We start from the raw sequence: 27,234 nt of genomic DNA on the forward strand, positions 1-27,234 counted from the left end.
TTCCAACCCCCAAACTCACAAGTCGGTGTTAACAAAAAAACAAGGTCAAGGGACAAATCTCCCAACAACAACAACTGAAAAATAAAGGTACACGTTCAGCATTTGTAATCAAAAAACTACTACATACTGTACTTGGGAAGTCTTCTGAGGAAAGATCATTGGCATCTAGTGAGGACATCACTAAAAGTCTTGTGCATATGATATGTATGAGACAATGATGCCACCGGAGGGTGGATGGACGGACCCTTAGGAAACTGTCACTCACAAAACTGTCCCATGACAAGAGAAAATAAGAGATGTAAAAAGGATTGGTTTTCCCCCATCCCCACCCCCCCGAGTGTTACAGATTCCTTCTTATTTGTCGGAAACAGCCTCTTCTAGTCTCAGTTTGTTGTTTTTTTTTTCTTAAAAAAAAAAAAAAGAAATCTTCAACTTTTGAAGTCCATCAATTGAGATGCACTTGGTTCCACAGCACCAAAGAGCCTCAGCTCTCTCCCCCCTGTGAACTCTTAGCAGGGGCTCTGGGGACAGATGGCTGGAGGGGGACATCCTCAGAGCCACTATCCCACACAAGAAAGAGAAGTGCTTCCCACGGCTTTGCGTTCATCTTCTTGATAAAGAAGTCTCATTGCTCCGGAGGTGGCTGGGCCCGGCGGCAGCAGCCTTGTGCAAGAGGAAAGAGGTGAAGCTGCTCTTTTTTTCTCTTCCTTTGGAGACTCCCACTGATTTTGGAGCCCTTTTCAAGAATGCAATTGTTTTATTATTATTTAAAAATATTTCATAGCTTTTTTTTTTCCCAAAATAGCTGTCTTTTGTTCCCTTTTTCCATTGCTTAAATGCTAGAAGCTCTTGGCGGCTTCTCGTTATTGAAGACAGGACATTTCTTCCTGTTGCCATGATCCTCAGAGCAGCTGCCCGTCTCTGGTCCATGCAGAATACTCAAGAACTGGAGCTCGGACATACATGGGGAAAGGGGAGCAGGACCTTGAGGAAGGAGATGCGTAGCTATCAAACCTCCACAGACTGGATTTGGTTCATCTGTGCTCTCATCACCTGGATACTGTTCAGGATTTTCTTCTGGTGTCCTGCTAAAGTGACCCCAACTCGCAGAATGTCCCTTTGGGAGGAGAAAAAGAAAAAACAGAAACACAAAAAGTAAATAAATATCCGAAGAAATTTTGCAATGTCAGGTCTAGCCCATGTCTGGAGCCTAGTCCTTCCACTCTTGGAGACATGTGAGAAGGATATGCTACACCTTCATCTGTATGAATGCCATTCCCTGTCCTTCTTAAGCTCTTTGCCCCACAGATTCTCTGAGGTCTTTCTTAAGGAAAAAAATTGCTTGAAATGGGCTTGTTTCTCTCAGCAATATGTCGCCCATCCAAGAGGACTGCTGAGTCCAAAAGTGTCCTCCAGTTTCTGAAAAAAAGGCCTGATGCTGCCTGAAATCCCCATCACTCTGCATTGTTCCATGGAGCGGTTTGGAGACCCTAGTGAGGACTTTCCTTTTCACAGTGGGGACATGCAGTTTGCTGAACATAGCCTGAGAATGAGAGGGAGTCAGCAGGATGGAGAGATCCTGCACAAAATGAATAGACCCAAAGAAGTCCCACCAGATAGCAATTCTAACATACTGTAAGAGGAAAACTGCATCATCTAAAAACTAGTCAGTTTAATAATAGTCAATTGTTAAACTACTGAGGGTGTTTTCTACTGCTTTGGGACTAGAAGCCTAGGCACTTACTCTACAGTCATCTGAGAGACCACGTCAAAGGTGGTGAAGCCAGCACTGGCAAAGCTCTCCTTGTACTGGCTCATTTTGATGGCATCCAGCCATTCATCCACAGTGTTGAAGCTGGTATAATCTGGGATTGTGCGGTCAAGTAGAGGGAGGTTGATCCTGAAACACAAAAATGGAGGATGAGCAGCAGGAGTTGCAGCAAGCGCAAATATTTCTGGACCCTCCATCAGCTGGGAGGACCTGGAAGAGCAGGAGTTATGACCAGTTCACCCAGGAGCGTGGTGCTTTGGGTCATCAAAGCAACCATACACAGCCAGCATTCATGTGTATGAAACCATACTGCTCCTCTAACAGTGCAGAGGACACCATCCAGCTCAAGGAGCTTTCTGTGTTCTTCCAAACTTAGGTTGGTCAAGGAGAGGAACCAGAAAAACTGTTTTTTTTTTTACTGTCCCTCAAAAAAAGGAGCAAACAACACAGACCAAGCAGCCTCTGCAATAGCTAGCCCAGAGAAATGCAAGGATGACGTTCACGAGGTCATGCTGGAGAGTAGACCTACAAGCAGAAGTCAACGGACAAGAGAAAGATAGAGGTGCATACCCAGAGGAGAGAGGAGCCATGGCTTTCAGGCTATTGGGGTTTCGGATCATTTTATCTAAGGTGTTAACAATTTGCCCAAATTTGGGTCGATGGTTTCGGTCCTTCTGCCAACAGTCAAGCATTAGTTGGTGCAAGGCATTTGGACAATCCATAGGTGGTGGCAGCCGATAGTCTTGCTCAATAGCATTTATCACCTGCGAGAGAAGGAAAAGAGATGAGTGCAATGGGAATAGAGCCGTCATCCTGGTAAGGGGTAGGTGGCCAAAGAGGAACCCATTTAAACCATAATGTTCTTTTCAACTCCTGAAGATGACTGGCCTGGCCAACCATAGTCCAACAAGGCTACTCTCTCTCAGAGATGTCGCCCATCTCAGCCATCTACTCCTGTAGCAATGTCCTGCCCTCCTGTCTCTACATCCCACCCTCTGCCTTCTGTGCTGTCCTCTGAAGTGACAGCAGTCTTGATCAGCCAACAGCGAGAACTTGTGATGAGCCACGTCTATCCATCTCCTCATCTGGAGAAAGAGCATTCTTTCTGTTACCTGAGCATTCTCATGTCATGGGCTGTGCTGAGGCTTCTCCGTAACCCTGTGTATGTGCAAATCGGAGCAGGGCAGCACAGAGACTTGGTGAGCAGTTGCATACAGAAGAACTTCATGCAGGGAAGTGTTGGAGAACCTAAGCTCCACTAAAAGCTCCACCTAAGCCAAGCCAAGTTTCATAGGGCAGTCCAAGAAGGCTTGGGCTGCTACCTTGGTTTCTCCCTGCTCCACTACAAGAGTTGGGATCATATTCGGCCTTGACATGGAAAAGGGTCTTCTTCAAGACCTTCTCCAATCTCTCTGTTACCCAGCTCTGCACTTGCAGTCTATCCCACTTTCCTGGGTCATCAAGGAGGATGGAGTTGAGGGTTTCTCCCCAGGACATGTGTTCTTTCAAGAAGAGACCAGCAGGAGCCTTGGACACTAGAAACAGGCGTGTGTGTGACACCGAACGCAAGTGACTGAACTCAGGGAGGGCCGGCAGAGAGGTGACACCAGAGGTGTGGTGGGAGCAGAAAGCTGCTACTCCCAAGGGAAGGCAGGATCCCAGACAAGCCACCTGGGGTGGGGGTGAGGTGAGGTATCTGGCAGGATTTAGGAGTGATGGTGACCCCAGGGAGGTGAGAGGAGGAGGATGCCCCAGATACTGATGTGCTCGAGCAAGGTGTGGACGCAACACGAGGGCTTGCACCTCCGCTGCCAAAACAGGCCAGGTGGAAGGAGCCCTCCCAGCCACCCCTTCCTCCGCGAGGTAGCCCTGGCCGAGGGGAAGGTGTCCACACTGGGAATCATCAGTGGGCTTGGTGTGGCTCTTGGGTCCTGTTCAGGGAACATTCCTGGGACATGCAAACTGCCCCCTCTCCCAGCTCTCTGGATGGCAGATCTATCCGAGACAGAAAGGAGGGGACACGCAGCGGGAGCGGGCTTGGAGACAAGTGGGATTGGAGACCAAGCTCTCGGCTCCGGCGTTGACTCAAGCGCTCCCCGACCCGCCGCCCGCCAGCAGGCAGGTCCCACGCGGGCACACGCGCCACATCCCCCGGGCGCTCACACCCGGGGGTCAGGAGGCTAATCCGCAGCCAGCATCCACCACATGCTAATTTGCGGCAAGGACCGGTGGCAATTAAGCGGTGACAGCTTCTGGGGTGTGATGTCCTGCGGCGGGAGAAGGGGCTGGAGCCGGCAGTGGGAGCAGATGCTGCAGCGCTCGCAATACAGGCGCAGGCTGCGCCGGCCCCGCTGGCTGGAGCATGTCCCCATGCTGCTGCAGGAGAAGCCACCAAGGGACGAGGTTCAGAGGAGGCTGGAGGGACAAGGGATGAGGACAACACAGGGCTAAGCTTATAGGACGCTGAAGCAAGGAGAAGCGCGGTGACACCTGCCCAGAAGAGACGTGTGGTGGACGTTGCCCTGAAGCTGTAACATGCAGATGTGCCAGCAGAACGGTCTGCCCAGAATGTTGGTTTTATATGTGGATGGTGCATGAGGGTCAAGAAGGACAACACATCAGAGACAGATAACAGAGACAGCCTCTGCACCAAAGGGTGCTTCTGAATACACATGTGCAGACCCCAACATATTGCACGGCTGGACAGTTGCTGTGTGATCACCCAGGCTATGGAGCCAAGAAAAGTGGACAGAGAAAGGCATTTCTACGGTGAAGGTGTGGACTGCAGCCACAGGTTGCCCCTGCATGGAGGCTCAAGGATGGCCTCAGAGCAAGGAGTGCTCATGATATATCGCTATTTCACCAAAGACCTGTGGTCTCCATGAATGGAGATCCACTTGCTGCTGCAGTAGCCGGGTGCAGCTCCTGGACAGGGTAGGTGAGTTGGAAATGTTTGGCATGGGAGGCTTGGAGCAGGGCATGAGGAGAAGAAACGGTGCTGAAGAGCCCACGGTGCCTCTGCCATCCTTGCCTGATGAAGAGCAACCTGGTGAAGATGACTTTGTACTAAATTGGTGCTCTTCAATTTGTTCACAGAAGCTGCTTTAATCTGCGACCATTTTCATTACACTTTTGGGAACACTTCTTATTCTCTAGTTTCTGTCAACTACAGCAGTTTCTCAATAACAAGCTGTGTTCTCAGTAACTTACATCTTGGTTGGTCATATCCCAGTAGGGCCGCTCGCCGTAGGACATCACCTCCCACATAACTATCCCGTAGCTCCACACGTCACTGGCTGATGTGAATTTTCGATACTGAATTGCCTCTGGTGCCGTCCACCGGATGGGGATCTTCCCACCCTGCAGGAAGAAACAAAACAAAAGAGAGAGGATGATGAAAGAAAGATCGAGAAAAATTGGAAAAACGTGGTGTCCAGAATATCTGCACCCATTATATTGCCCCATATCATATCATCTGGCACCACGGTGAAGAGCTTCGTGCTGTCATCTTTGCCACTGTCCTGCTGGGCACAGCTCACTTGGTCCTTCTGTGTCACAGAGATAAAACAGAAAGGGTCTAGGAACAGCTTCATTTGTCAGTGTTGACTACCTACTGCTACACTCATCCCTGGAATGTCCAAACATTCCAGGTGTATGTGGAGCCTTTTGTGGAAAAATGACTGGCTGATGCAGGAGACCAAGTGTTCTTAACAACAGGGGACGTTCACACCATCTCTGTCCGCGGACAGGTATGGTCTTTACAGAGATCCTGACAAGCAGTGGATTTAAAAACTAACAAAAAAGCTAAGTCTTAAAATGGGAATTAGAGACGGTGGGAATTTGGAGGAGCCCCATGGGAGCTCATTTCAGCGGGACGAGTGAGATCTCCCACCTCCTGTTGTACCTACTGGCAAGTAAAATAACAGGAATATGAAGCACAGCAGTGATCACCACGTGCCCCATATGTTTAGCTTAATGCACAGGAAGTTAATAGGTATAAGGATCATGAGCTGCAAATACATTCAGGAGAAATAAATTTTGCTAATGTTTCTAAAACCCGCAAAATGACTGTATTATTGCAAAAGCCAATGGTTGGTGTGCAAAGCTACACAAGTTCAAGAGAGAAGACCAGTGCACATTTTTAAGTGCTGGGTAATCAACCATCATTGCAGTCCTCCAAAAGCCATGGCAGATCTCACCAGCAGCTTCAACAAATCTGGGAGACATAATTTCTTACAGATCATGCCACAGCTCTATCATGGTTCACTCCCCAAAATCCTCTCACAGGCATTGTTCTGGATGTTAGCAGTGATGTTGTCTATCCTTATCAAAATCCCTATCTGCACTCTTACTCTTTCTTAACTCAGCAAGCATCGAGCAGGGATTCACACTTACATCTACGATTTTGGGGGCTGAGTCCATACGAAACATGAGAAAGGATCACTGCCTCCCGATATGGCAGGACAAAACCAACCCTTGGTGCCCTGGTGACAAATCTGTTGGGCTGGCATCTTAGAGGACCCCAATGTGGACCAGGCTGGCTGGATGCAATGCATCATCCCCAGCTAAGGGCTTTATCAGGGATGTGTGTGCAAATGGAAGAATGCTCAGTCATAGGACCTTCTCTGCCAGCAGGGCAGGACCTTGCAAGAGAAAATCTTTCTTGGTTCATTTCATTGGTCTTTCCTCATCTGACACCTTTTCTCCATCCTTGGTACCTCAAAACAAGCAATCTCAACTGAGATTCTTCCACCTCTCTCACCCCCAATGCTTTGCTTCAATGCTCATTCCTCCCCCTGGAGCAGCGGGAAGACCAGTTTTACCAGTGCACTGGTGTAGGTGGGATCAGAGGTGTCATCCTCCAGAAAACGTGAGAGGCCAAAGTCAGACACTTTGCAGACCAGGTTGCTGTTGACCAGGATGTTGCGGGCAGCCAGGTCCCGGTGCACGTAGTTCATATCGGCCAGGTACTTCATGCCAGCCGCGATGCCCCGCAACATGCCCACCAGCTGGATCACAGTGAATTGCCCATCGTTTTGCTTAAGGAAAGAGAGAAGGAGCCCATGAAAGGAACATATCCACAGCAGGAGGACAGAAAAACATCTCACACCCGTTATGGACGTCGCTACTGATGGGTGCTGTCTTGAAAAGGCAACACACCTTGCACAGAAGGATCGAGAAGGCTCATCTATTCCTATTGAGCAGTTTAGCCCCCATCAACACAATGAATTATTCAAGACCTACACACATTTTAGAGTAGTTCAAGGTGAAGTTCTGCTCTGATAAAGTTAATAGCAGAAAGTCCCTTCACACGTAGGCACAGCCGAAGAGCACAGCTGAGTGTGTGCATGTGCACGCCTGCCACTGGGCTGTCCTAGTTGCATGGGACAAGTGAAGAACAGGCCATCCCCACAGTGTTCCCTCTGCTCCAAACCCTCCTCTGGCCCAGCACATCCCTATGGCAGTGCACTCTTAGGACCTCGTACCCGTAGGAAGGAGTCCAGTGAGCCATTCTCCATGAACTCGGTGATGATCATAACCGGAGAACTCTTGGTCACCACTCCCTCCAAGTGGATGACATTGGGGTGGTCGAATTGTCCCATGATGCTGGCTTCGCTCAGGAAGTCCCGTCTCTGCTTCTCTGTGTAACCGGACTTCAGGGTCTTGATGGCCACAAAGATCTCTCTCTTGCCAGGGAGCTTGAGATGCCCACTGCACACCTCACCGAATTCCCCTGTTAAGAGGGAGAAGGAGGTCTGATGTGTTGACCACCTACCTTTGCCTTCCTCGCCGAAGCCACCTGTTTTGTGCTTCTTCCTCTGTTCTCCACCCAAAACCTCCCTCTAGGTCAAGGCATCCTCTTGGTGAGGAGCACTGGACACTGCTCTTCCTCTGCCCATGGGAGAACCCCATGGCTCCAGCCCTGGACATGCTTCAAAGTCCACATCATCCTTGCTAGTTGAGGTAGCCTAGGGCTAAGAGACCTTACTGAAACTCTTTTCTGGGTGAATTCATTCCCTCACCTCCCTATTACACAAATTTCCTCACCAAGACAAAAAGGAAAGCGTAGAGCTGAGGGCCAGACACACAGCTGCAGTTTACCTACCTGCCCCGATCACCTGCTCGATTTTGACACAAGAGATATCAATTTCTTTTGCAAATTCCCTGACTGCCTCATTTGGATCTTCGTAGGTGAAGGGGTCAATATAAATCTTCATCCCGGGCGTCACTGCATAAAGGCAAGGGAGAGAGTCAGACAGACAGATGCAAACAGAGCAGCTGAGAGTTGCATCATGAAAAAAGAGTGTCTATGTGTGTGTGTGCATGGATGTGATGGGGTTGGACTGCTGGACCTCTTCCACCATCATCTCAACCAGCATCCCATCACGTTCCTGCAATGCTAAGGGCTTAGCGCTTTGCTACCCAAACGCTGTTGCCTCTCCACGGGAATCACTGGTGGGAAACCGAGCCTTGGATCAGGCTCCTGAGAGACGATATGGCTCAAAAGCCACCCCACTGCTCCAGGCCTGTTATCACTCCATCTGCAACCTGCAGCATCTAGTCCATTGCAACGGCTCTGGAGTCGTCGCTATTAATGCCATCGCAGCCTGAAGCTGTCATGTCATGCAGCAGGCCCTAGGAGAAAGTGTGAACGTATGTTTGCACATGCAGTGAGGCCTGGAACACAACTGAGAGTTGCATTTACATATTTTTTTTTCTTTAAGAGCGTCATTTTTCCTGAGGAGTTATGGCAACAGCAGCCAGCACGCTGCTGTCCTGGCTCGGAGCTGCAATTCCACTCGCCATCCCTTGGGAAATGCTTTTGGGAGAGTAACTGCAGAAGCTCCTGGTATTCTCCAGGTACAACCATATTTTGGGCTGCAAAGGAATAGGTGTAAAAAGGGCAGAAATCAGGAAGCTGCAAGTGTAACGGGGTAAGTAACAACTGAGATTCAAAAAGAGCAGAGTTAGAGTGACAGGTCCCTAGTGGGAGGGAATAGGGATTTCTCAAGGATATGCAGGCAGGGGTGGATGAGGAGGAGGCACAGGGGTGAGGCAGGGTCTGTCTTGGACTTGACGGAGTGAGTATTCAATCTTGAAGAGAGCCAGAAAGTCAAGGAGCTTGTAGGATGCTCCACCAAGCACATGGTGAGGCTGCAAACAGGAATTTTAGGTGGGAACAAGTGCCTGGCACCACACAGGGATGTTGGAGGAGGTAGGCTGCAAGGCAGGGATGGGATTCTGGAGCATGGGAATGCGCTCTAGTGAGGGCACAGTGTTGGCACCCAACAGTGCAGCAGAGAGCAGCAGGCCTGGATCTAGATCACAGTGGGGACACTGGAGCTGGGAGATGGAGGTGACACGAGTGGGTGATTGGGACCACACCTGCCAGCCTGAGCTGTGACGCGACGTGTTCCCATATGGGACATGTAGGTTGCGGGGGGAGGCCAGGAGTGAAGTGGCCAAGCAGAGGTGGGACTCAGCAGACACATGCGGACACGGTGGGGCGGCTGGACACAAGCCAAAGGCATATAAAACAGTTCAGACCCCTCCGACGGCTCCCCCAAAGAGCTCCCCCTTTTCTAGACCCCAGAATGGAAACCTTCTCAGGGCCAGAAGGCACCTGAGCCACCTCAGAGCTCTTTCTGTCTGTGCATGCACCCGAGAGCCTGGCTTCCCGCACGGCACAAGGAATGAGTGAACAAGGACACAAACCGAAGAGAGAGCGGACCCCCAGGCCCGGCGAGGGGCCGCGGTACGTACTGTGGCCACTGGTATAGTGCTGCAGCTTGTCAGTGTACTCGGAGTCAGCACGCTCAAAGCCCCGTCTTCTGGAAAGAAAGGCAGTCCTAAGCGTTGGGCACGGGCCAGGGCTGAGAAGTGGCCTGCAGGAGCATCCCTGTCCCCCCTTAACCTCCTGCATCCTCCCCTTTTGTATCCTGGCCTCGCTCCCTCTCCCATTGCTGCCTGCTGATGCCCAGCCTGGACAGCTGGAGCCACCGCTCGGGTTGACCTACCTGTTGCACACAATCCCGATGACGACCACGGCGATGAGGAACACCAGCCCTGCCGCCGAGGAGCCGATGATGAGCGGCAGCTTCTCCTGCACGCTGGTCTGGTACTCAGCTGGGGAGGAGGCAATTGGTTAGTGCAGCACAGGTTGGGTCAACGCTGGTGAACGCGTCAAGACCAGAACATGGATGGATGCAAGTCATGCCTTAATACCTGGCCTCAGGACCAGAAAACAGGCATGGACTGTTTTATTTAGGAAAAAAACCCCAAGCAAATAGAGGTACTAGCTCTGTATTTGTCACTGGCAGATGTGCAGGCAAGAAACATGGAATTTTGTTTCCTCTAAATCCAAATAAGTGGACAGGTCTCCAGGACAACAAAGCTTGGCAAAAGCCTACTCTGTGTAATTCCCTGCATGGAGCACCATGCCCATGCCCATCTCCGGGTCCTGCATCAGATAAATGTATGTGACTTGGCCACAACGAGGCTATGAGCAAGAGGAGCAGTGTTGCTGCCGGCGCACCTCCATCCTGCTCAAGTCTCTCTGCAGCCTTGTGTCCTTCATCACCATCATCATGCAGAGGCAGATGAAGACTCACCTTCAGTCATGGTCTGGAAGTACATCTTGCCGCTATACCGGCCGTAGCCAGCGACGGTTCGTGCCCGCACCTGGAAGACGTAGATGGTGCCAGCCTTGAGGTTTTGCACTGCCACAGTGTTGGTGGGGCTCTTCACTGTTGTTGAATTTAGTTCAGTCAGATCCTGTCAAGAAAATACAGATCTTTCATCAGAAGAAAGGGGCCAAGCACTTGGTCCTCCTCCAGAATCAGTTGTTCTACGTCTAGTTATATGTTATACGTATCACTGAGCTAGCATGTGGCTAGAAATGCCCTGAGGAAGGTGCTAGCTACAAATTTAAGTCATTTTTTCGAAACCTTGAATGCAATGGGAATGGGAACTGCTTCCATTTTCTGTATCTACTTTCCCATAGCAGCATCTTCTTTCCTGTCCTTCCGTGCTTGATCCAACCTCAGGCCCTTTCCATCTGCTCTTCCCCACCTCCCTTCACTTGCACTGGAAGTAGAACCCAGTTCAACTTGGATTTCTGGAACCTGGGATAGACAAGTTCTGCTACTTGTAGAGGTCTTTCTTTTCTTTTTTTTTTTCTGTTTGAGTTTGGAAATCCTAGTTAAAAACAACACATTTTTTATTTCCTGATAGGTTTGATTTTGAGTCCTTATCTGATTTCCCCTTACCCTGAGCCAAATCCAAGCTAAAACCCAAGGTTGCTCAACAACAAAAGGGTTTCTTGAAAAATGGACGGTGTTTGCAAAGACCAGCTGAATGCAAGGTGGTCTTGACCTCCATGGTCTTGGACATCTTTGCTTCAGCACAGGACTAGGGAGAATCAATTCAAAATGAAGAGTCATAACACGTCTTATGTAAGAGGCATCTGCTACTAAACTTACATTTGAACTATTTTCATGCTAAAAAAATAAAATTTTCTATCAGGAAAAAAAAATCCACTAGAAAGAATTCAAATGGCTCCAGAGATATTTTCTGAGCATTCGGAAGCACATGGGACAATTTGCAGTAAAACATTTTGGAAGAAAATTACATCTGTACAGACCGGCAATGGTGTTGAGCACACCTGGGATGTGTCACACACCCTATCCAGACTGAGATTCCAATTGCAATATTGATGAGAAACAGGGGAAGAGTGCTGTGGATACAAGGCTATGCATTTTGGGATGGTTTCCAGGGATCAAGGCAAAGGCTTTGGATTTTCAAAACTCAGCACTGCAATGGCTGGATTAATGTGAGATTCAATCCTGCCAACCAGACAGAAAAGGAAATAGTATTGCTGCATTGCTGAAAATGCAAAAATGGAGAAGCCTGCAGGGACAAGTCTGTGGAAAGCCTTGCTCGAAAGAGCAAAGCAGAAGGCAGGATGGAGAAGACAGTGGAGAAGGTGGTGGCCACCACTGTCTGAGTGACCAGGAGGTGCTGGCCAGGTCCTGTGACATTTGTTTGCTGCAGGTCTGGATACATCTAAGCTTTGGGCCAAGGATCCCCTTCCAAGAATGACATTCATCCTGGTTGCAGGAGACCAGCCACGTGGTGCTCTCCAGCACCACGGAGACATCCAGGTCACAGGACAGCAAGAGCCTCCACAATGGCACATGGTCACGGATGTTCCAGGGACAATCCTGCAGTATGTGGCAGGGCTCGTGCTCCACTCGCAACCTTGTTCCCATGTAAGACATGGCTTGCGTGTGGCTTGGGGCACTTTTCCTGCATTCGGGGACACATCATATCCTAACCTCCAACAAGCAAAGAGATGCTCACCCTGTGGCTGGCCACCAAGCCACAAAGAGCAGCCTCTCCTTCAGACAAAATCTCTTTCTTTACAGCCTCTCCCAGAAAACAGAGGAGAGGGGGAGGAAAGACAGAGGGAGGAAGACTAAGAGAAAGTACAAGGAGGAGAACGACCTCCCTGAGATCTTCTGTCTCCACTTAGCGTGTCTCCAGGGACAGGACCCCTCTTGCTTTCCAGATCTGCCTTGTTACCTTCCCATCCATCTTGCTACGTATTCTGGGATTGTTTCCAAGGGTCAAATAAATGGCTGTGATTTATGCAATATAGGTCAGGACCTATTTAACAGCTTACAAAGAAGCTCCCCCCCTCCCTGTTCTCCCTCTGGCTCTTGGTGATGAGAAAATAGGTCACAGGCAGGCAATGGGGGGGGATTAATCATTTCTTCCAGCAACTGCTGGGAAAATATTTTCAGTTCCATTTAATCATAAAGCTTTTTAATTAGTTAGTTTGCAATTTTGAATGTATAGTTTGTAAGTGGGGAGCAGGAGGATTCTCCTTCCAGGAATCTGCCCCCCTGCCCGTCTCACGGGAGCAGTTTGCAGCCACGCAGAGCTTGGCAGGCTCTGGGAGCTCACGCCAACGTCACCATGGTCTTCAGGTCTCCCAGCAGCTTCAGCCCCTTGGCTCCCTTCCATCCTGCCACAATCCCAGCTTGCCCATCCCTCTGCCCAACAAGTCCAGCAGAGGACAAGTGAAAGAAGGTCTTTTGGGAAGACCGAGAGGTATCCAAAGAAACCAAGAGGTTTTCTCTTTCCCACATACTGGCAATATCTAAGCAGCCAAGAGGGTCATTGCACCCGTTGCAGGACTCCAAAGGGTTAACAGTCACTGCCACCCATCGGGCCAACTGTAAACAGAAAGGGAATGTCCTCACAGGACGCTCTGCCCCACTCCTCCCTTTGGACCCCCTGGCTGGGCTCTGCTGAGGTCCTGCGGTACCTTCTCATAGTATTGCAGCTCATAATCCAGGATGACGCCGTTGGGTTGGTCGGGCTGAGACCACGAGAGGGTAATGCTGTCCACAGTGCGGCTGACCTGATGCATGATGGACACGGCAGAAGGAGCTGGAAGAGAGAGAGAGAGAGGTCTCAATCAGGTGCTTGCACAGGCAGGACCTGCCACAAACTGAAGAACCAAAAGTTCCGCATGAACTTAAGGAAAAATTTCCTAACAGTGAGGGTGCCAGAGCACTGGAACAGGCTGCCCAGAGAGGTTGTGGAGTCTCCTTCTCTGGAGATCTTCAAACCCGCTTGGACGCAGCCCTGTGCCACGTGCTCTAGGTGACCCTGCGTGTGCAGGGGGTTGGACTAGATGAGCTCTAGAGGTCCCTTCCAATCTTGGGCATTCTGTGATTCTATGATCCCATGGCTGGGGACAGCATTCCTGCTCTGTGGAGATGCAGAATTCTCTTCCAGCACTGGTAGGGCTGCCCAGGATTTAGGAGACCCACACTTTTGCTGTTTGAAGAAAGCAGTTAGGGAAGGACCAAACATTTCTACAGTTCCCCAAGTGTTTGTCATTAGGACCAATGTAGACCAGCACCTCTGGCAGGAAAGCTGGAAAGAGATCCTCCTGGTGGAGATCCTGGAGGATCTCACCACCCTGGTAAAAGGAGCACAGGGTTGGAGCAAATGCAGCCTTCTTGCTCTGGAGAGGTGCTACAGCTGAGGAACAAGCAATAAGGGTAAGGCACGTGCAGCAGCATGTTGAGGATGGAACCCAACGCAAGGCCAGGGCTCTCCCTGCACCTGGAGAGCGGCGGCTTCGTTCTGCCAGGAACCTCCATCCTCTCACTAACCCCCTCATTATCAGAGACCTCAGGGTGACTTTCCAAAGCCTCGTTGCTGGGAAAAGCTTCCGGACAGGGAGGCACACGAACGCTCGGGCAGATGGTATCCGGCAGCTTGTATCCCTAGAACGGAGCGCTGCGTTGGAATCACCTAACGATGAATCATGAGCTTCTGACTCGTCTCCGCTCCCAGGCTGGGAAGGACCTGATTGCAGTTCTGCTGCTTGGTCTGGCCCCTGCATGAACACACGCTATCCCTCTGCACTGACGTTTTCTACCTGGAAAACGAGGAGAGCCATCCTGTCTGGTGTTCACCCCCTGCCTGTCTTATCTAATTTAGCTGAGGACTTTCAGAGACGGAGGCTGTGCTTAGGGGCCTGGTCCCTCTGCAGTGTTTAAAGCATGTAATATAATAGTGCTAAAGGAAGGAGATGAGAACAGAAGGTAATTCAGTTAAAGTGAACACAAAGAGCATCCAAACTGGCTGAGGGACACGTGGTGCCAGGTCTGCTCCGCTGCTGGCAGGAGCACCAGGGACCTTTGTGCACCAGGCTGAATGACGACGTCCAAAGAGCTTTTCTGCTACGTGACCAACACAACAGAAAAAAAAAAAAAAACAGCGAGAGATTTACATCTTTAGACTTTGCTGAACTGTTGCTTCTAAGCAAACTAGACACAGGTTCCCTCCATTGGCTTTTTCTTTTTTTTTTAAGCATTTCAAAGCAAAGATGCAACAAACTGAGAAAAGAAGCAAAAAGGAAGAGTGTCTCTGTTCTTCGAGCTACTTTGAGCTGGGTCTTTGCAGCACTTCCCAGAGCACAGGCTGCTAAAGCCAGGTCCCCTGGCAGCATTTAACCTGGCCCTGCAGGATGGGTCACCTTGCTCCCCGAGCAGCCACTCTGCTTTGTTTCCTTGCAACAAAAGGCACCGAGTGGCCGTGCTGCTTCCCAGGTGCAGCCTTTGCCCGGCACCCACTGCAATTTATCCTCATGTTTAATGCAGTTTATCTTAATGCAACAGGATGCAAAAACTGAGGCTGAGCAGAGCTTGCCGGCTTGGAGGCATCTCTGACTGCAGAGAGGACGAATGCACCTCCATGCCTCAGGTTGGACATGCCCGGAGCATTGAACAAACCCTTCTGTTATCGCATGCTGAAGGCTTTCCTGCTTGGAAAGATGTGGATCCTACAACCCTAGTTGAGGCGTATTCAACTCTTTTTATTTTTTTTTTCTTCTGAAAACATTTCTCCTGAAGACTAATGCAAAAACTTTGGTCCCTGTGAAAAGCTCAAGTTCTTCCAAGGTTTCCTTCTGATCCCTGACAGAGACGCAGTGCCCCCAGGCACCGCAGCAGAGCCTCCCCGTCCTCCACTCCTGCATCTGGAGTCCATAACTGCGCCGGGCAGAGGGAGCCGAGAGGAGGACTTGGCTCCGCTTCCAGCCCCGGGATTACGGCTGAAGGATACGCGAACCGGAAAAAAATTTCCGTGTCGGTCCCCCGAGGATGCACGGATGGGGTAGATCCTCCCTGCTCCGGGTCTTTCCAGATAGCTGAGAAATGAAGGTGTCCTGGGAAAACAAATCCTTATTTAATGCACTAGTGGCTGTGAAGCACTTTACATAAAAAAATAAGAACGAAAACGGAGTTTTCTGCCTGCAAAAACCAGGGTAGCTTGATGAGCCAGGGCAAGAACATGTTGATTTGGCAGTAAATTGCAAAAAATATGACTGTAACGCCCAGGTGGGATCATCTGCACAAGGCTGGCCGGGGAGTCCAGGCAGTGATTTATGCAGAGCTGCCATGTTTGCGGCTGACCCAGTGCCTGTGTTACAGACAGACATCTAATTTTCTGTACGTTCTGCAAATTTGAAGAGCCCACTGTGTCTCTGGGGAGGTTTTCTTCATGGTTACTTAGTCAGCATGTATTATTTTCAGGTTGAAATGTATGGACTTCCATATGTTGGATCTTGTCTGCTTTCACGAGCTAAAGAGCGGAGGAGTGTTGTTGCTGTGGAAGAAATGAGGGATCCTAACATTTTCTTTTTCTTTTTTTCTGTTACCTAATGGCAAGTCCAAGAGAGGATAAGTGCCTGTTGTGTCTATGTTGGAGGTGCAACCCTTCCAGAAGGATGTAGGTGACAGGGAAAGCATCACCTTGTCTCTGATGTTACTACAGCTGTAGGACTTCTGGAACCCCAGCTGCCTTAAGAAAAACATATTTTGACTTAGAAACCAAACATATTGGAGCTGGAAGAAACTTAGACTGAAAAACAGAAGTCAATGGATCTGGCAGGTAGAAGGGAGATGAGTTTTGAACGGCTGCCTCCCTCTTGCACCAAAAAGGAAGCAGCAAGGGGGGCATCAGAGAACAAAGAAGTGCATGAGATGCATGAGAAATACCCAGGCCCACTTTTCTCCAGGGTTTTTAAAGATTTCAGAGCATCTTTCTCCAACTTCTCATCTATGATGCGGGTGGCCCGTTGCAGCCCACCCCCCTATTTTTGCAGTTAACCCCCTGGCTCCTTCACCTGCTGGGCTGGTGGGACTCAGCCGGCCCCTCCTGGCCTGCCGGGGGGTCAGGGCTATATCAAAGGGTCTCCGTTGCTTTCCCAGCTTAGCTGCAAGAGTCACGTTACAGGCAGCCAAAGCCCTATCTCTGATCACTTTAATACCACTAACCCATGTCGTGTCAGACAGAGTCAACATTTGCTCTGGAAAACAGTCCCGACACAGAGAAACCAGCCCGTGGCCTCTCCTCGGCAGCATTTTGAAGTTATCCAGGGGAAAAAAAAGGGGGAAAAAAAGAGGTGAACAGCTGGGAGTTTTCCAGCATCTCCTCCGAGCCTTTCTGACAGATCCCGGTCCCTGGAGTGTCAGGTTACTGGCCTGGGAACTGCTTTTATAATAAGAGGGTCAGCAGGGAATTGTGGCATTTTCAATTACCCGCCGGCAGGAGCGGCTGCGATCTGGGGTCGGGATTAAGCGCCTGACCTCCGGCTGCAGCCGGAGCGGCAGGGAAACGCACCGGGATGCTGCGAGGCACCGGCGAGGCCGGAGGCCGAGGGACAGAGCAGGGAGCGGATAGGGAAAAATCGCTGGAAAAAGAGCACACAACCTCCTGCAACTGCCGGAGGTGCATGGAAAAGGGTGAAACAGGAGGAATTTGTCCTGCTGAGACTAAGAGGTGACTCTGGTGCCATAAGGAGGGATGTTCTGTGGTTGGGCTTGCAGCAAGGGCTTCCTAGACCTTGAAATCACAGGGCTTGGTGACATCTCGGCTGGCATCCAGGCTTTGGCACTGGTGGCACATGTCACAAGCTTGCAAGGGCTCTGTGCAGGGCTAAAATCCTCCTGCCCCGCTCTCCATCTGTCCCCCAGCACCTCTGTGTCCCTGATCTGCTGCTGCTGAAAGGTCCAGCATCGCATGGACTATTAAAATCTTCATCTATCCATGCTCTCCTTCCCCGTGGTGGCACTTTTATAAGCCAGCTCCTTTGGAGATGGATCCTCGCCAGCTGAAGCTGGGGAAAGAGTTGCAAAGAGGTGACAGCCCTATGGTGATTTATCAATCACCGCCTGCCTTAGAGCATAGAAAAGCCACAGGGTTGGGAAATCCACTGCCACCGCCGCGGCCACGTGCATGGACCCGGTCTCTGGCTGGCAAGGGGACAGTGCCAGGCGTAGACTCGTGTGTCGAGCGTCTGGAAAATGTCCCATTCGACCCAGTGCTCCAACCTCTCCAGTTTGCAGCTACAAATGCCGGTTAAAGAAAAAAAAAAATCTTGAAAAACTCCAGGAGTGGAGCCCAAAGCTGGGTCCTGGCTCTGGCCCCACTTGAATCACGGAAGCCTTTGGTGTGGATTACAGCCCTGAAAGCGGCTCCTAATGCCACCAGCCCCGTCACTTGGCTCGGGCACACGAAAGCCTCTTGGCCGCCGTTGGGCTCTTTGTCTTGCTGAGTTTGCAGCCGCCGTTTGCAGGCGGCCGGGGAGGGCAGGACGTTGTTCGCGCTGCTGCGAGGAGCATCCCGGATCCGGCGAGGGGGGCACCGCGTGCCCGGGGCATCCCCGCCTCCTGGCCCGCGCTCTGCATGGAAACGCCGGCTCTTCCAAGTGGGGCTGGCAGCAAGCAGGGGAGCTGGCAGGAGCCGGCCCTGCGTCCCTTCCAACTTGCCCTGCGCATTTTCCACAAAAACGCTGTTTCCCCAGAAAAACGCTGGTTAACTGAAACCAAAACTGTTGTTAAGAAAATCCCGATTTGGAATGTTTCAGCATACAGAGCTTGGGCCAGGGAAATATTTTCCAATGAAAGCTCAGGTGATGCCTGCTGTGGGGCACCTGCTTGGACCCCTGAGCCTTGCTCATCTGCAACGTCGCAGATGTCAAGTGGCAGCAGGTTTTAGGAACTCAAGAATGTGCCCTTCCCTTCGCTTCCCTTCCCTGGAAGAAGAATTGGGTCTGCTACCATGGCAAGGAGCTGCTGGAGATATTCAACCTGCCCACGGAGCATCCTTCGCTTGTCCCAGGACGTTCAACCTATGGAGATGCTCCCAGCGGCAAGAGGCTCTGCCTCTCCCAACCGGTGGCCTCCTATTAGCAAGCACGGGCTGCAGGTTGTCACCAGCCAGGGGGACGAGACACAGCACAGCTTGATTGCTCGGGTGTCATCATTGCAGGCACCGCTCTGCATCTTGACCCTTGGCATCCTTGCAGCTCCTTCCCTCCTGGCATGCTGGCAGGACTCTCTGCTTGCCTCTCGGCTACCCTCTTGGCCCAGAGCTTTTGCTCTGGCATGGCTGAGAAGAGGCTCTTGGTGGCATCTGGGATCCATGTGACATGTTCATCACAGTCCTTTAGTCCGAATGTACCGCATGGAAAGGCCGGGAGCTCCCTCCTGGTCAAGACCCATGAGCCTTGGGTCAGCAGGAAAGATGCTGCCCTGTTCCTGTATCGTCTGCAATGTGTGGATTTAGTTTTAAACCAGGCTGTTGTAAGAAGGTTGGCACTAAAGAGGGACTCGGAGCGTATCCAGCAGATTGCGGGTAGCTCATGCCCTTGACTCCGTGCTTCTCGTTACAATTATCAGATTTGGAAGATGATGCAAAATCAGCGCTGGCAAAATGTCCATAAAAAGTCCAAAATGGCAGCGTTGGGAACCGTAACAGCTCTGCAGAGCAATGAGCACAGCCTGATGACTCTGCCCATGAAAATAGTTATCGGGTTATGTTTGGGTCTGGAAACCCAAATGTGGGTCTTGCTTGATGAATGGGAGATGGCATCAAGCAGAGCAGTGTCTGAAGGGACCAAGATGTTGTCATAGAAACCACCAGGCCAGGAGCATCCTGCACAGCTGAGTGAGGTAGCACCATCTTTGGGTGGATAAAAGGGAAACGGTGACTCGAGAAAGCAAAGTAGTTTGTTTGCTGGGAACAGCATATAATTTGAAAAAAAATGATGAAATGATGATGGAGAATATGGGTGTCTAAGAAGAGCTATAGCAAGAGCCGTGTTCCGAAAACCCACCTAATACCAAGCCAGGATGATTTAGCTAGGGGTAATTACCCTTATTTTTCTTGGAAAGAACCTATTTGCAGTCTGCATCTCCACGAGCAGAAGTGTCCCTTCTACCTACTACTGCTGTTGCTACCACAAGGCAATAGGAAAATAAGTTTGAACAATGTAAAGTGAACGTTAGTGAAATCCAGGCCGAGGGAAGCTGGAGGTTTTCAATGACAGCAGTACTTAAACCCTGCGGGAGATGCAACAGCAGGGATGGCCGTCATCTTTGGACAAAGAGGAAAGTGAACTTTAGATGACTCTCCTTGACCTACAGCTTCTCTTTTGGGACCACTTATACCACTATGCCCACTCCAATGCCGTTTCTCTAGTCGTACTCTCCTCTACGGGGATGATTTCCCAGCTCTCTCACAGCAGCATTTTCCTGGGATGCTGAAGAAATTGGGATAGCTGAATGTTAAAGATGTTGCTAGTTGTGGCCATGCCCCGACATATTATCCCTGGGTCAACCAGGGCAATTCATGCTATTCGTGGTCTGCGCACACTCCTCAGCTCCATCCTTTAGGGCTTCCCATCTCCTTCCAGCCTTACGTCATCCCTGGTGGAGATGCCCCATCTCCTTTTAGCACAACACCCTCAATTTTCCCTTGTCCTGGCTCTGTCTTTACATCTGCTGCTTCTGTTACCAGCCACTAATGATCTACATCAAGGCTGCCAGGCGGTGCTGAGTGTAAGCATAAGAATTCGGAGCCCCTAATTACGGAGGAATTAGCAAGCAGACAGTTACTGTTTAGGGCTAATGAATAGATACATTAAGAGAGACATCACACAGGCTGAGAAGTGGGAGCCCTGATAATAAAGGAGTGTCAAAGGAGGAAAAAACACACGGAGGAGGATCCAGGGCACTGGGGAAAAGAAAAAAAAAGAGAAAAGGGGAAAAAAAAAACATGTGCAACTTCAGCTTTTCCAGGCAGTTGGGTGAAGGACCCAGTTTCCTTCTCGTGCGTGGACACACTCCCGTTCCTAATCAAACCATGGGCCAATGCTAAGCTAACTCTGCCTTCAGGCGTCTCAACACCATATTAAAACCCCAGGTAGTCCCGTGACCTCTGAGTTGACTTAAGATCACCTGTCCCCACACACGCTTCCTCTGGATCCGTGTGCTTCCAGCGAGCAATTAGATTAAGCAAAGACTTTGCAGTGAGATGGCACACAATCTGCCCGGGACAACTTTCCAAATAACCTTCCTTCCCTTTCTTTCCTTCCCTTCTATCTGGCTCACAGCTCTTTTCTGTGCAGCTCTTCTGTGCTGAAGACCAGCTCTGGCTCTTGGGCAAGGAGCCACGATTTTTTTCTGCAATCAGTGCAGCTTGTGTCAAGATGCTCATGCTAATTTTGTTTGCTTCGCGGGAACCAAGAGCCATAAGAGGGCCCATCGCGGGGCTGCCAGCAATGCTGAGAGCTGCTGCTGTGTTTCCAATAGCCCCAGCAGCCAGCAGAGCTGCAGTACAGAATCATAGACTCATTATGGTTGGAAAAGACCTCCAAGATCATCAAGTCTAACTGACAGAGTCACAGAATCAATCCAACTGATGGAATCATAGTAGAAGTATTTTGGGGGGGTTGCTCTTGCTGGTGTCAACCTTGGAAACACCATCAGGCAAGAGACATTCTGCTACAACCCACCCCACCTTCTGTTCTCTGGAAACCCTACTCACCCATCACCTCTTGATGCCTCACCCAACACATCATGAGCAGGAGAACCACCCCAGCCACAACATCCCCTTCATGGAGTCTCAAAGTGGGGCGAAGTGGTGGTAGATACGTTGCTTACCAGCTTGGTTGGTGGTGATGTTGACGGAGGCGAACTGCGGGGAAAAGGGGCTCTGGTCGGTGACCCCGTTGACCGCCTGGATCTCGAAGGTGTACTGCGTGTGGGCCAGCAGGTCGCTGATGTAGACGCGCGGCTCCGTGAGGCCCAGCTGGCGCGGGGCGAACTGCACGTTGTCCCCGCAGCGCGTGCAGGCGCCGCGGCCGGAGCCGCAGCTCTTGCAGATGATGTTGTACACCAGGTCCTCGCGGCCCCCCGAGTCGCGCGGGGGGCTCCACTCCAGCATCAGGGAGGTCTCGTTCACGCTGGAGATCACGGCCTGGGGGGCAGAGGGGATGGCTGCAAAGGGAAGAGAGGAGGAGTGATGAGACCTGCCCATCATGGGTACCAGTGGGTACCAGCACCCCCAATTTGAGACGGGGAAAAAAGACTTCTCAGCATCATCTCTCAGACAGGGATGGTGCCGGATGGGACCAATTATCCATCCTTTGCTTCCCCCTTTTCCCTTTCTCCAGCATGCACGTGCTGACCCTGTTTGCACTTGTGCCGCGCTGGAAAAGGTCCCTGTAGCCCCTCCAAATCCCCTTTGGGATAAAGGGATTTTTCTCTAGGCCATCCCAGTGCAGTCCCCATCCCTGGCTGCTCCGGGCCCACGTACTGGTGCAGGGCATGTCGACGGGATCGGCGTCTGCCCGGTAATACCCGTTGCGGCACACGCAGTTGGTGGCCCCTTCCGACGTGGTGCGGCTGTTGATGGGGCAGTGGGCGCATCCCTCGTCCCCTTGGCTGGCCTTGAACGTCCCCGACGGGCAGCCTGGAAGGAGAAACCGAGGAGCTGCCGTGAGCGGAGCGGAACCGGCGAGGAAAGAGTGCGGAGCTGCCGGAAAGGCACCGCTTGGGGCTTAGCAACGTCCCAAACCCAAACCCTGACAATCTGAAGTAAACAGAGCGGAGAAAGCGCAGCTGGTTCCAAGGCCCCCACGAAGGCAGGCGCTGCTGCTTGCTCCGCTGTGGACATGGGGTTCCCACACAGGCGCCTTTCCCTCCAGCCCAGACCCTAACGCGGAGCATTTTAAAACATTTTAAAGCTTTCTTTTTCAGTTGTGCATCCATAAAAAGAGCCAAGTGGCTGTACCCCAAATCCACCATCACCAGAATCCTCCCTCCAAGAGCTGCAGCCCAGGGATGAGGCTATCCACGGGGCACACACATTGTCCACATACTTCCCCAGCCTCCAAAAACCTGCAGTGGAGGGAATTTCCAAGAAGGCACAAGGTTCTTTTCCATGCAACATCCCTTTGCTGCGAAGCTGCCAGTGTCATTTGGCGCTGCAAAAAGCAGTTGATCCTCATCCGTCTTCTCTGCAGCCCCTGGGATTGCCTAAACCTCCACTGTAGAAGCTGCCTAAGAGCATACCCTGTTCTGTCCTTTGCTCCTCTCCATCCCACTCCTTTTTCCGTACATTGCCATGAGCAAGTGCTATTAGTGGGAAAGAGTTATTTTTTTCCCCATTGAAAAAAAGGTAGTTGTTTATTAATGGGATCTGCCGAAAAACACCCCTAGCTTTTCCCTCATTTTACGCTCCTGCATCTTTCCAGCCTTGTGGTCCCTTATCCCCCAGGCTTTTGACTCATTTCCCGATCCCATTCCCACCGGGTCTTTCGGTACAAACCCATCGCTGCGAGTGTTAAGCTGTTGTGAGAGGTGACAGTCCTCTCTTACAGCGAAGCAATGGTGGCTCTGTAGCTAAAATGATAACAGGGTTGCCGCGCTAATATCAATTTTTTAAAGAGTGGGAAGACTAAAACACGTAATTGCTCCAGCCTGACATTCCCACTGAAATACAGGGTCATTTGCTCCAAAACACATTGACAGAGTGGCATTCTCTACCTTCCCAATGCTCATTTTAAAAATAACAGTGTGGCTACAAGGTTTAGAGGCATCAAGGCTTAGGTGCATCAAAAGAAGAGGCTGGACCCAAGCAAAAGCATCACCCATGTTTTGCTTGGCACAAAGGGAGCCTGGAGTCTTTCTGTTGGAAAGGGACGATATCCATGCTGGAAGCTGCTAATGTTGCCACAGTTTTCTGCATTTTGGGATTTGCAACCTGTGCAGGGGGCAGAGAGACTTTTCATGCAACAAGACCTGCCCTTTGCAGCCCACCTCAGACCTCTTCTGCAAACGTGAAGGCAGAAGCTCCCTCCTGCAACAAATCCCTTTGGAATGGCACCTTCGATCCGCTGTAACAGCCTGGATGGAGGCTCCTCCGCAGCTCCATCTCTCCTCACTGCCCTCTTCCCCTTGAGCAAGGCTTTTTTAACAGCTGATAGAAACCAGGCAGCCCCAGCTCTGTCAATTAGGACCTGACGAGAGCCTTAAATCCCTGGGCTTATCTCCCAGCTGCCTGCCTTGATTTCCAGAGTCTGCTGCAGGGGACGGGCCCGTTCCGACATCTGCCTTGTTGGCAGCCCCGGCAGGACCTCTGACCATCACCCCATGGTCTCACTCTGCTTCCTCCATCACATCCTCCCTTGCCTTGCTATGTGCTCCAAGGTGAGTTTTTTTGTAACCCTCTCCCAGTGCATTCCCACTACTCCATTTTTTGCAGCCCTTTCCCAGTGTATTCCTGTCACCCAATCCTGGGAGGGGACACATCGCAGTGAGGTGGGGGATCTCCTTCCTCTTGCAAGGCTGGGCTAAAAGCCATGGCCATCCTGATCTAATGCAACAGTGACCTGGCAGGTGGGACTAGGGACCCAGGAGGCCCCTTCCTGCGTTCTGCTAATCCTGAGGGAAGGCAGGGATAAACATACATGAAGTCTGTGACACGGTCTCTTCAGCTTGGCCATCACACAGCTCCAGAGGAAAGGATTCAGTCCTGCCTTGGAGAGCTGTGGATGGGAGGTAACACCTTGTCCCAGGACTATCCTTCCTGGGACAACCTTCTTCCACGGCAAGCACTTTTCCTGCCATTTCCTTCCCGATAAATTTAATTAGCAGCCTCCATGGCTGCCTTGTACTTGCGATCAGCAATTAATCCCCTTGCCGGATGCTGTCACGGCCAAAGATGCCGGCGGTACTTGGAGAGTGGGGGATGTAAATGCAAGAACGAAAATGGGGTTAAATGAGATTAACTGAAGAGGATTGCAGAGCTCAGGCGAGTTGTGAAATGTGGATTAAAGAGTTGTCAATAAATTGAGAAGTCGCTGTGCAAATGTACCTGTTTAGTGCAGGGATCCTCAGCAGCACTGAAGCAGAAGCTGATGGTACCAGCCTGGAAAAGCTAATGGATTTCAGGTAGTTCCCCATGCTGGTCCTTGGAACAGCACGTTGCACCTTGCCAGCACCTTGGGGATCCCAAGTCTCACCAGCTCTCCAGCCCATGGGCACAACTGCTTGAGAGGTGCGAAGAACCCCCAAACCCATGACCTCTGCTCTGCTACTCCCCAATAGGCCCTGAACAGCCCCAATGTCCTCCCAGCTTCAACCCGGGCTGTCTTCAGAGCCAGCTCCCTTGGCAGCGTCTCCCTCAAAGCTGCACCACGCAGCGTTTCAGGGGGGACACCAGCCTGAGGAGGTGCGTTGTGCTCTACCTGCCTTTCCCCTATGCCTCTCGGTGGGAGAAAGGGCTGGGCAATGCACTGGGCTGGTCTCAGACTTGTTCATGGCTGGTCGCCACATCCACAGTGCCACCAAGCTCCTTCCTAAAAGCAAAATGCCCAAAAGAAGAAAACCTGGAAGTGGGGATGGTGCAAGAACTGAGCCTTTTGGGGACAGGGACCAAGCGCGCAGCACACCCCGTCCACGTGCTTCGCGGCAAAGCCACATCAACCCTTGTCCCACGCAGGACGAGCTCACCATGGGAACCTGCAGCCTCGCAGCATCCCCAACCTCGGCCTTGAGGGCTGCAGCGAAGCCCTGGGGCAGCCCTAGCGCTTGACCTCGGCCGGGTACACGGGGTCACCACCTCCTCGCCAGCGGGTGCAGAAGCTCGAGCACGCGGCCAGCACCTGTGGGCACGAGCACCTGCGAGCCCCCGCGCCGGGCGGCCAATCCGTCGGCGCCGACGGGATCCGCCTGTCAGCGGGAAACATGCCTGGAATGTCTTACCTGCTCCAGGAGCCCGGGTAAGCCTCCCTGACCCCTGGGAGAAACTTTGAAGGAGAAATTAGAAGCTTTCTGTCTTTTCTGTGCTCCGAGCATCCTTGGTTTGTCCGAGTTTGACCAAATCATTGATGGAGAGGTTCAGGTAATGCCCATGGAGAAACTCCTGCCCTATGCAACAGCGACACTGAGTCCCAACCTTTTTAGGAGACGCTTTGTGAGGTTATTGCAGCCCGAGGGTGACACCATCCCTAGGGACACAGCGGACTGCTCGCCACCAAGGACCAACTTTCCTAGGGAAAGCCAAAATCAGAGAGTTTGGGGAGTTTGTGGGTTAGGAGCACAACAGTGGCAGCGGTCAATACTCTGGGCTGCTGCCCTCCTGCAGTGCTTTAAGACCCACGTGCAAGACGTGGGTCAGCACCCAGCGCTGGCATCAATCCACCACGCAGGAGACCTTCCCTCTCCAAACACACTGGGAAATGCAAAATACTGCCGGCACCTGCACGGTTTTCCCCCCCAACCCTTGTCTCAGCAGCTTGGAATGCACATAAAAACGTGGAGTTTCAGGTGCTGGGGAATGGCACTGCCCCACGGAGCCCTCGGGCAACGTGCACGGAGCGCAGCCCGTCTGCACCAGATGAGCTGCCGGACCATGAAGTTATTTCTGCGCCGTTCCGTGCTAGCAGATACATCGAATGTCACGTTCTCCTTACTCAGCCCCTCATTTTCTCCCTGCACAGGGACGGGCTGATGTGTTTCCCAGCTTCTGATTGCAGAACCGTGGGCGTTTCTTATTTTCTTTTACTTTTGCTTCCTAACAATACAACAATTTGTTTTATTTTGATATAAAAACTGTTTTCAGGGGGGAAAAAGGCATGCCCTTTGTTTAAACATTATAAACTTCGCAGTGTTGAGCTCTTCCAGGGTGCTTGTTTAGACGGCAAACTGTCTGTCTTTGACTGGTCTCCAGAAGAATTTAGGACTTTCACGTTTTGGTACTTTGTTTGCTCTTGTTTAAATGTTTTCCAAAGCTTCTGCCTGGGAGAGCTCTGTCTCCTGAGGGTGGGATGTTAACCATTCCAGGAAAAAGCTCCCAACCTTTTAACGGCGGGAAGAGGCAAACGGAGCGAGCAAGTGGTGACATCAAAGTTGCGCTGATGGAAACCCCCTAATCCTATAAACCCTTCTTGCTTTAATTGGTGTTAAAACAAAGATAATCTTATCTCAGCCCTATAAAAAAAGGGACAGGCTGGACTCTCTAAAAGCCTCTCTAAAAGCCCTCATAAACTTGACAAACATTCCATGTTTAGAGCCCAAGGAGAATGGCTTTAATCCTAAAGGAAACATAAATGCAGAAAGGGAGCGTTGCTGGAGGAGAACCCTTCCGACCGACTGCTCTTCTCAGTCCTTCCCAGTCCTTGGGAAGACCCACAGAAAAGCAGCAGGAGGGCAGGAGAGAGAAGGTCTGTGGAGACTTGAGGGACACAAAGAACCCAAAGGTCCTGCTTGGCCAAGAGGAAGACTTGAACTTGTCTTCAACCCATCTCAATTATGGTGTGTCAGGCTTGGGGGCAAAGCCTGAAACTTGCTTAAAAATAAGGGTTTCTGAAGTTATCTTTTACCTTCTATCTGCACAGTATGAGGATAGGACTCTCCCATCCCAATGGGCAACATTCCATCTCCAAGAGACCCCTCCTCAGGCCCCAAGCCACCTTTCCAGGGTGCATTAAGCTCCTCCAGGTGGGCAGGAGAAGCTGAAGTGGGCACGTTTAATCATCACACGTTAACGCCGCTTAGCACCCAGTTCAGACAAGCTTCGGCGGTGCC

At 51.2% G+C, this 27,234-nt stretch overlaps 1 protein-coding gene across 4 annotated transcripts in view; it reads right to left on the reverse strand.

The window, feature by feature from the left end:
• Positions 1–820: 820 nt before the first annotated feature.
• The window catches only part of EPHB2 (EPH receptor B2), a 67,504-nt gene continuing 41,090 nt past the window's right edge, over positions 821–27,234 (reverse strand). Inside the window, exons 4-16 of one of the 4 annotated variants that reach the window (XM_088529551.1) lie at positions 21,959–22,114; positions 21,304–21,639; positions 13,104–13,228; positions 10,384–10,546; positions 9,790–9,898; positions 9,536–9,600; positions 7,878–8,000; positions 7,258–7,505; positions 6,595–6,810; positions 4,982–5,131; positions 2,342–2,535; positions 1,745–1,900; positions 821–1,117 (exon numbers count right to left, since the gene is read on the reverse strand). In XM_088529551.1, coding sequence (XP_088385677.1) covers positions 1,009–1,117; positions 1,745–1,900; positions 2,342–2,535; positions 4,982–5,131; positions 6,595–6,810; positions 7,258–7,505; positions 7,878–8,000; positions 9,536–9,600; positions 9,790–9,898; positions 10,384–10,546; positions 13,104–13,228; positions 21,304–21,639; positions 21,959–22,114 — 2,150 coding nt within the window. In that variant the 3' untranslated portion in view covers positions 821–1,008. Of the gene's footprint in view, positions 1,118–1,744; positions 1,901–2,341; positions 2,536–4,981; positions 5,132–6,594; positions 6,811–7,257; positions 7,506–7,877; positions 8,001–9,487; positions 9,604–9,789; positions 9,899–10,383; positions 10,547–13,103; positions 13,229–21,303; positions 21,640–21,958; positions 22,115–27,234 lie in introns of all 4 variants that reach the window. The other 3 variants (XM_088529549.1, XM_088529550.1, XM_088529548.1) reach the window with 3 other exon arrangements.

This window comes from Tinamus guttatus, unplaced genomic scaffold (assembly GCF_059628265.1).
Source record: "Tinamus guttatus ecotype Peru unplaced genomic scaffold, ASM5962826v1 Tinamus_guttatus_pri_ptg000332l, whole genome shotgun sequence".
Taxonomy (NCBI): domain Eukaryota; kingdom Metazoa; phylum Chordata; class Aves; order Tinamiformes; family Tinamidae; genus Tinamus; species Tinamus guttatus.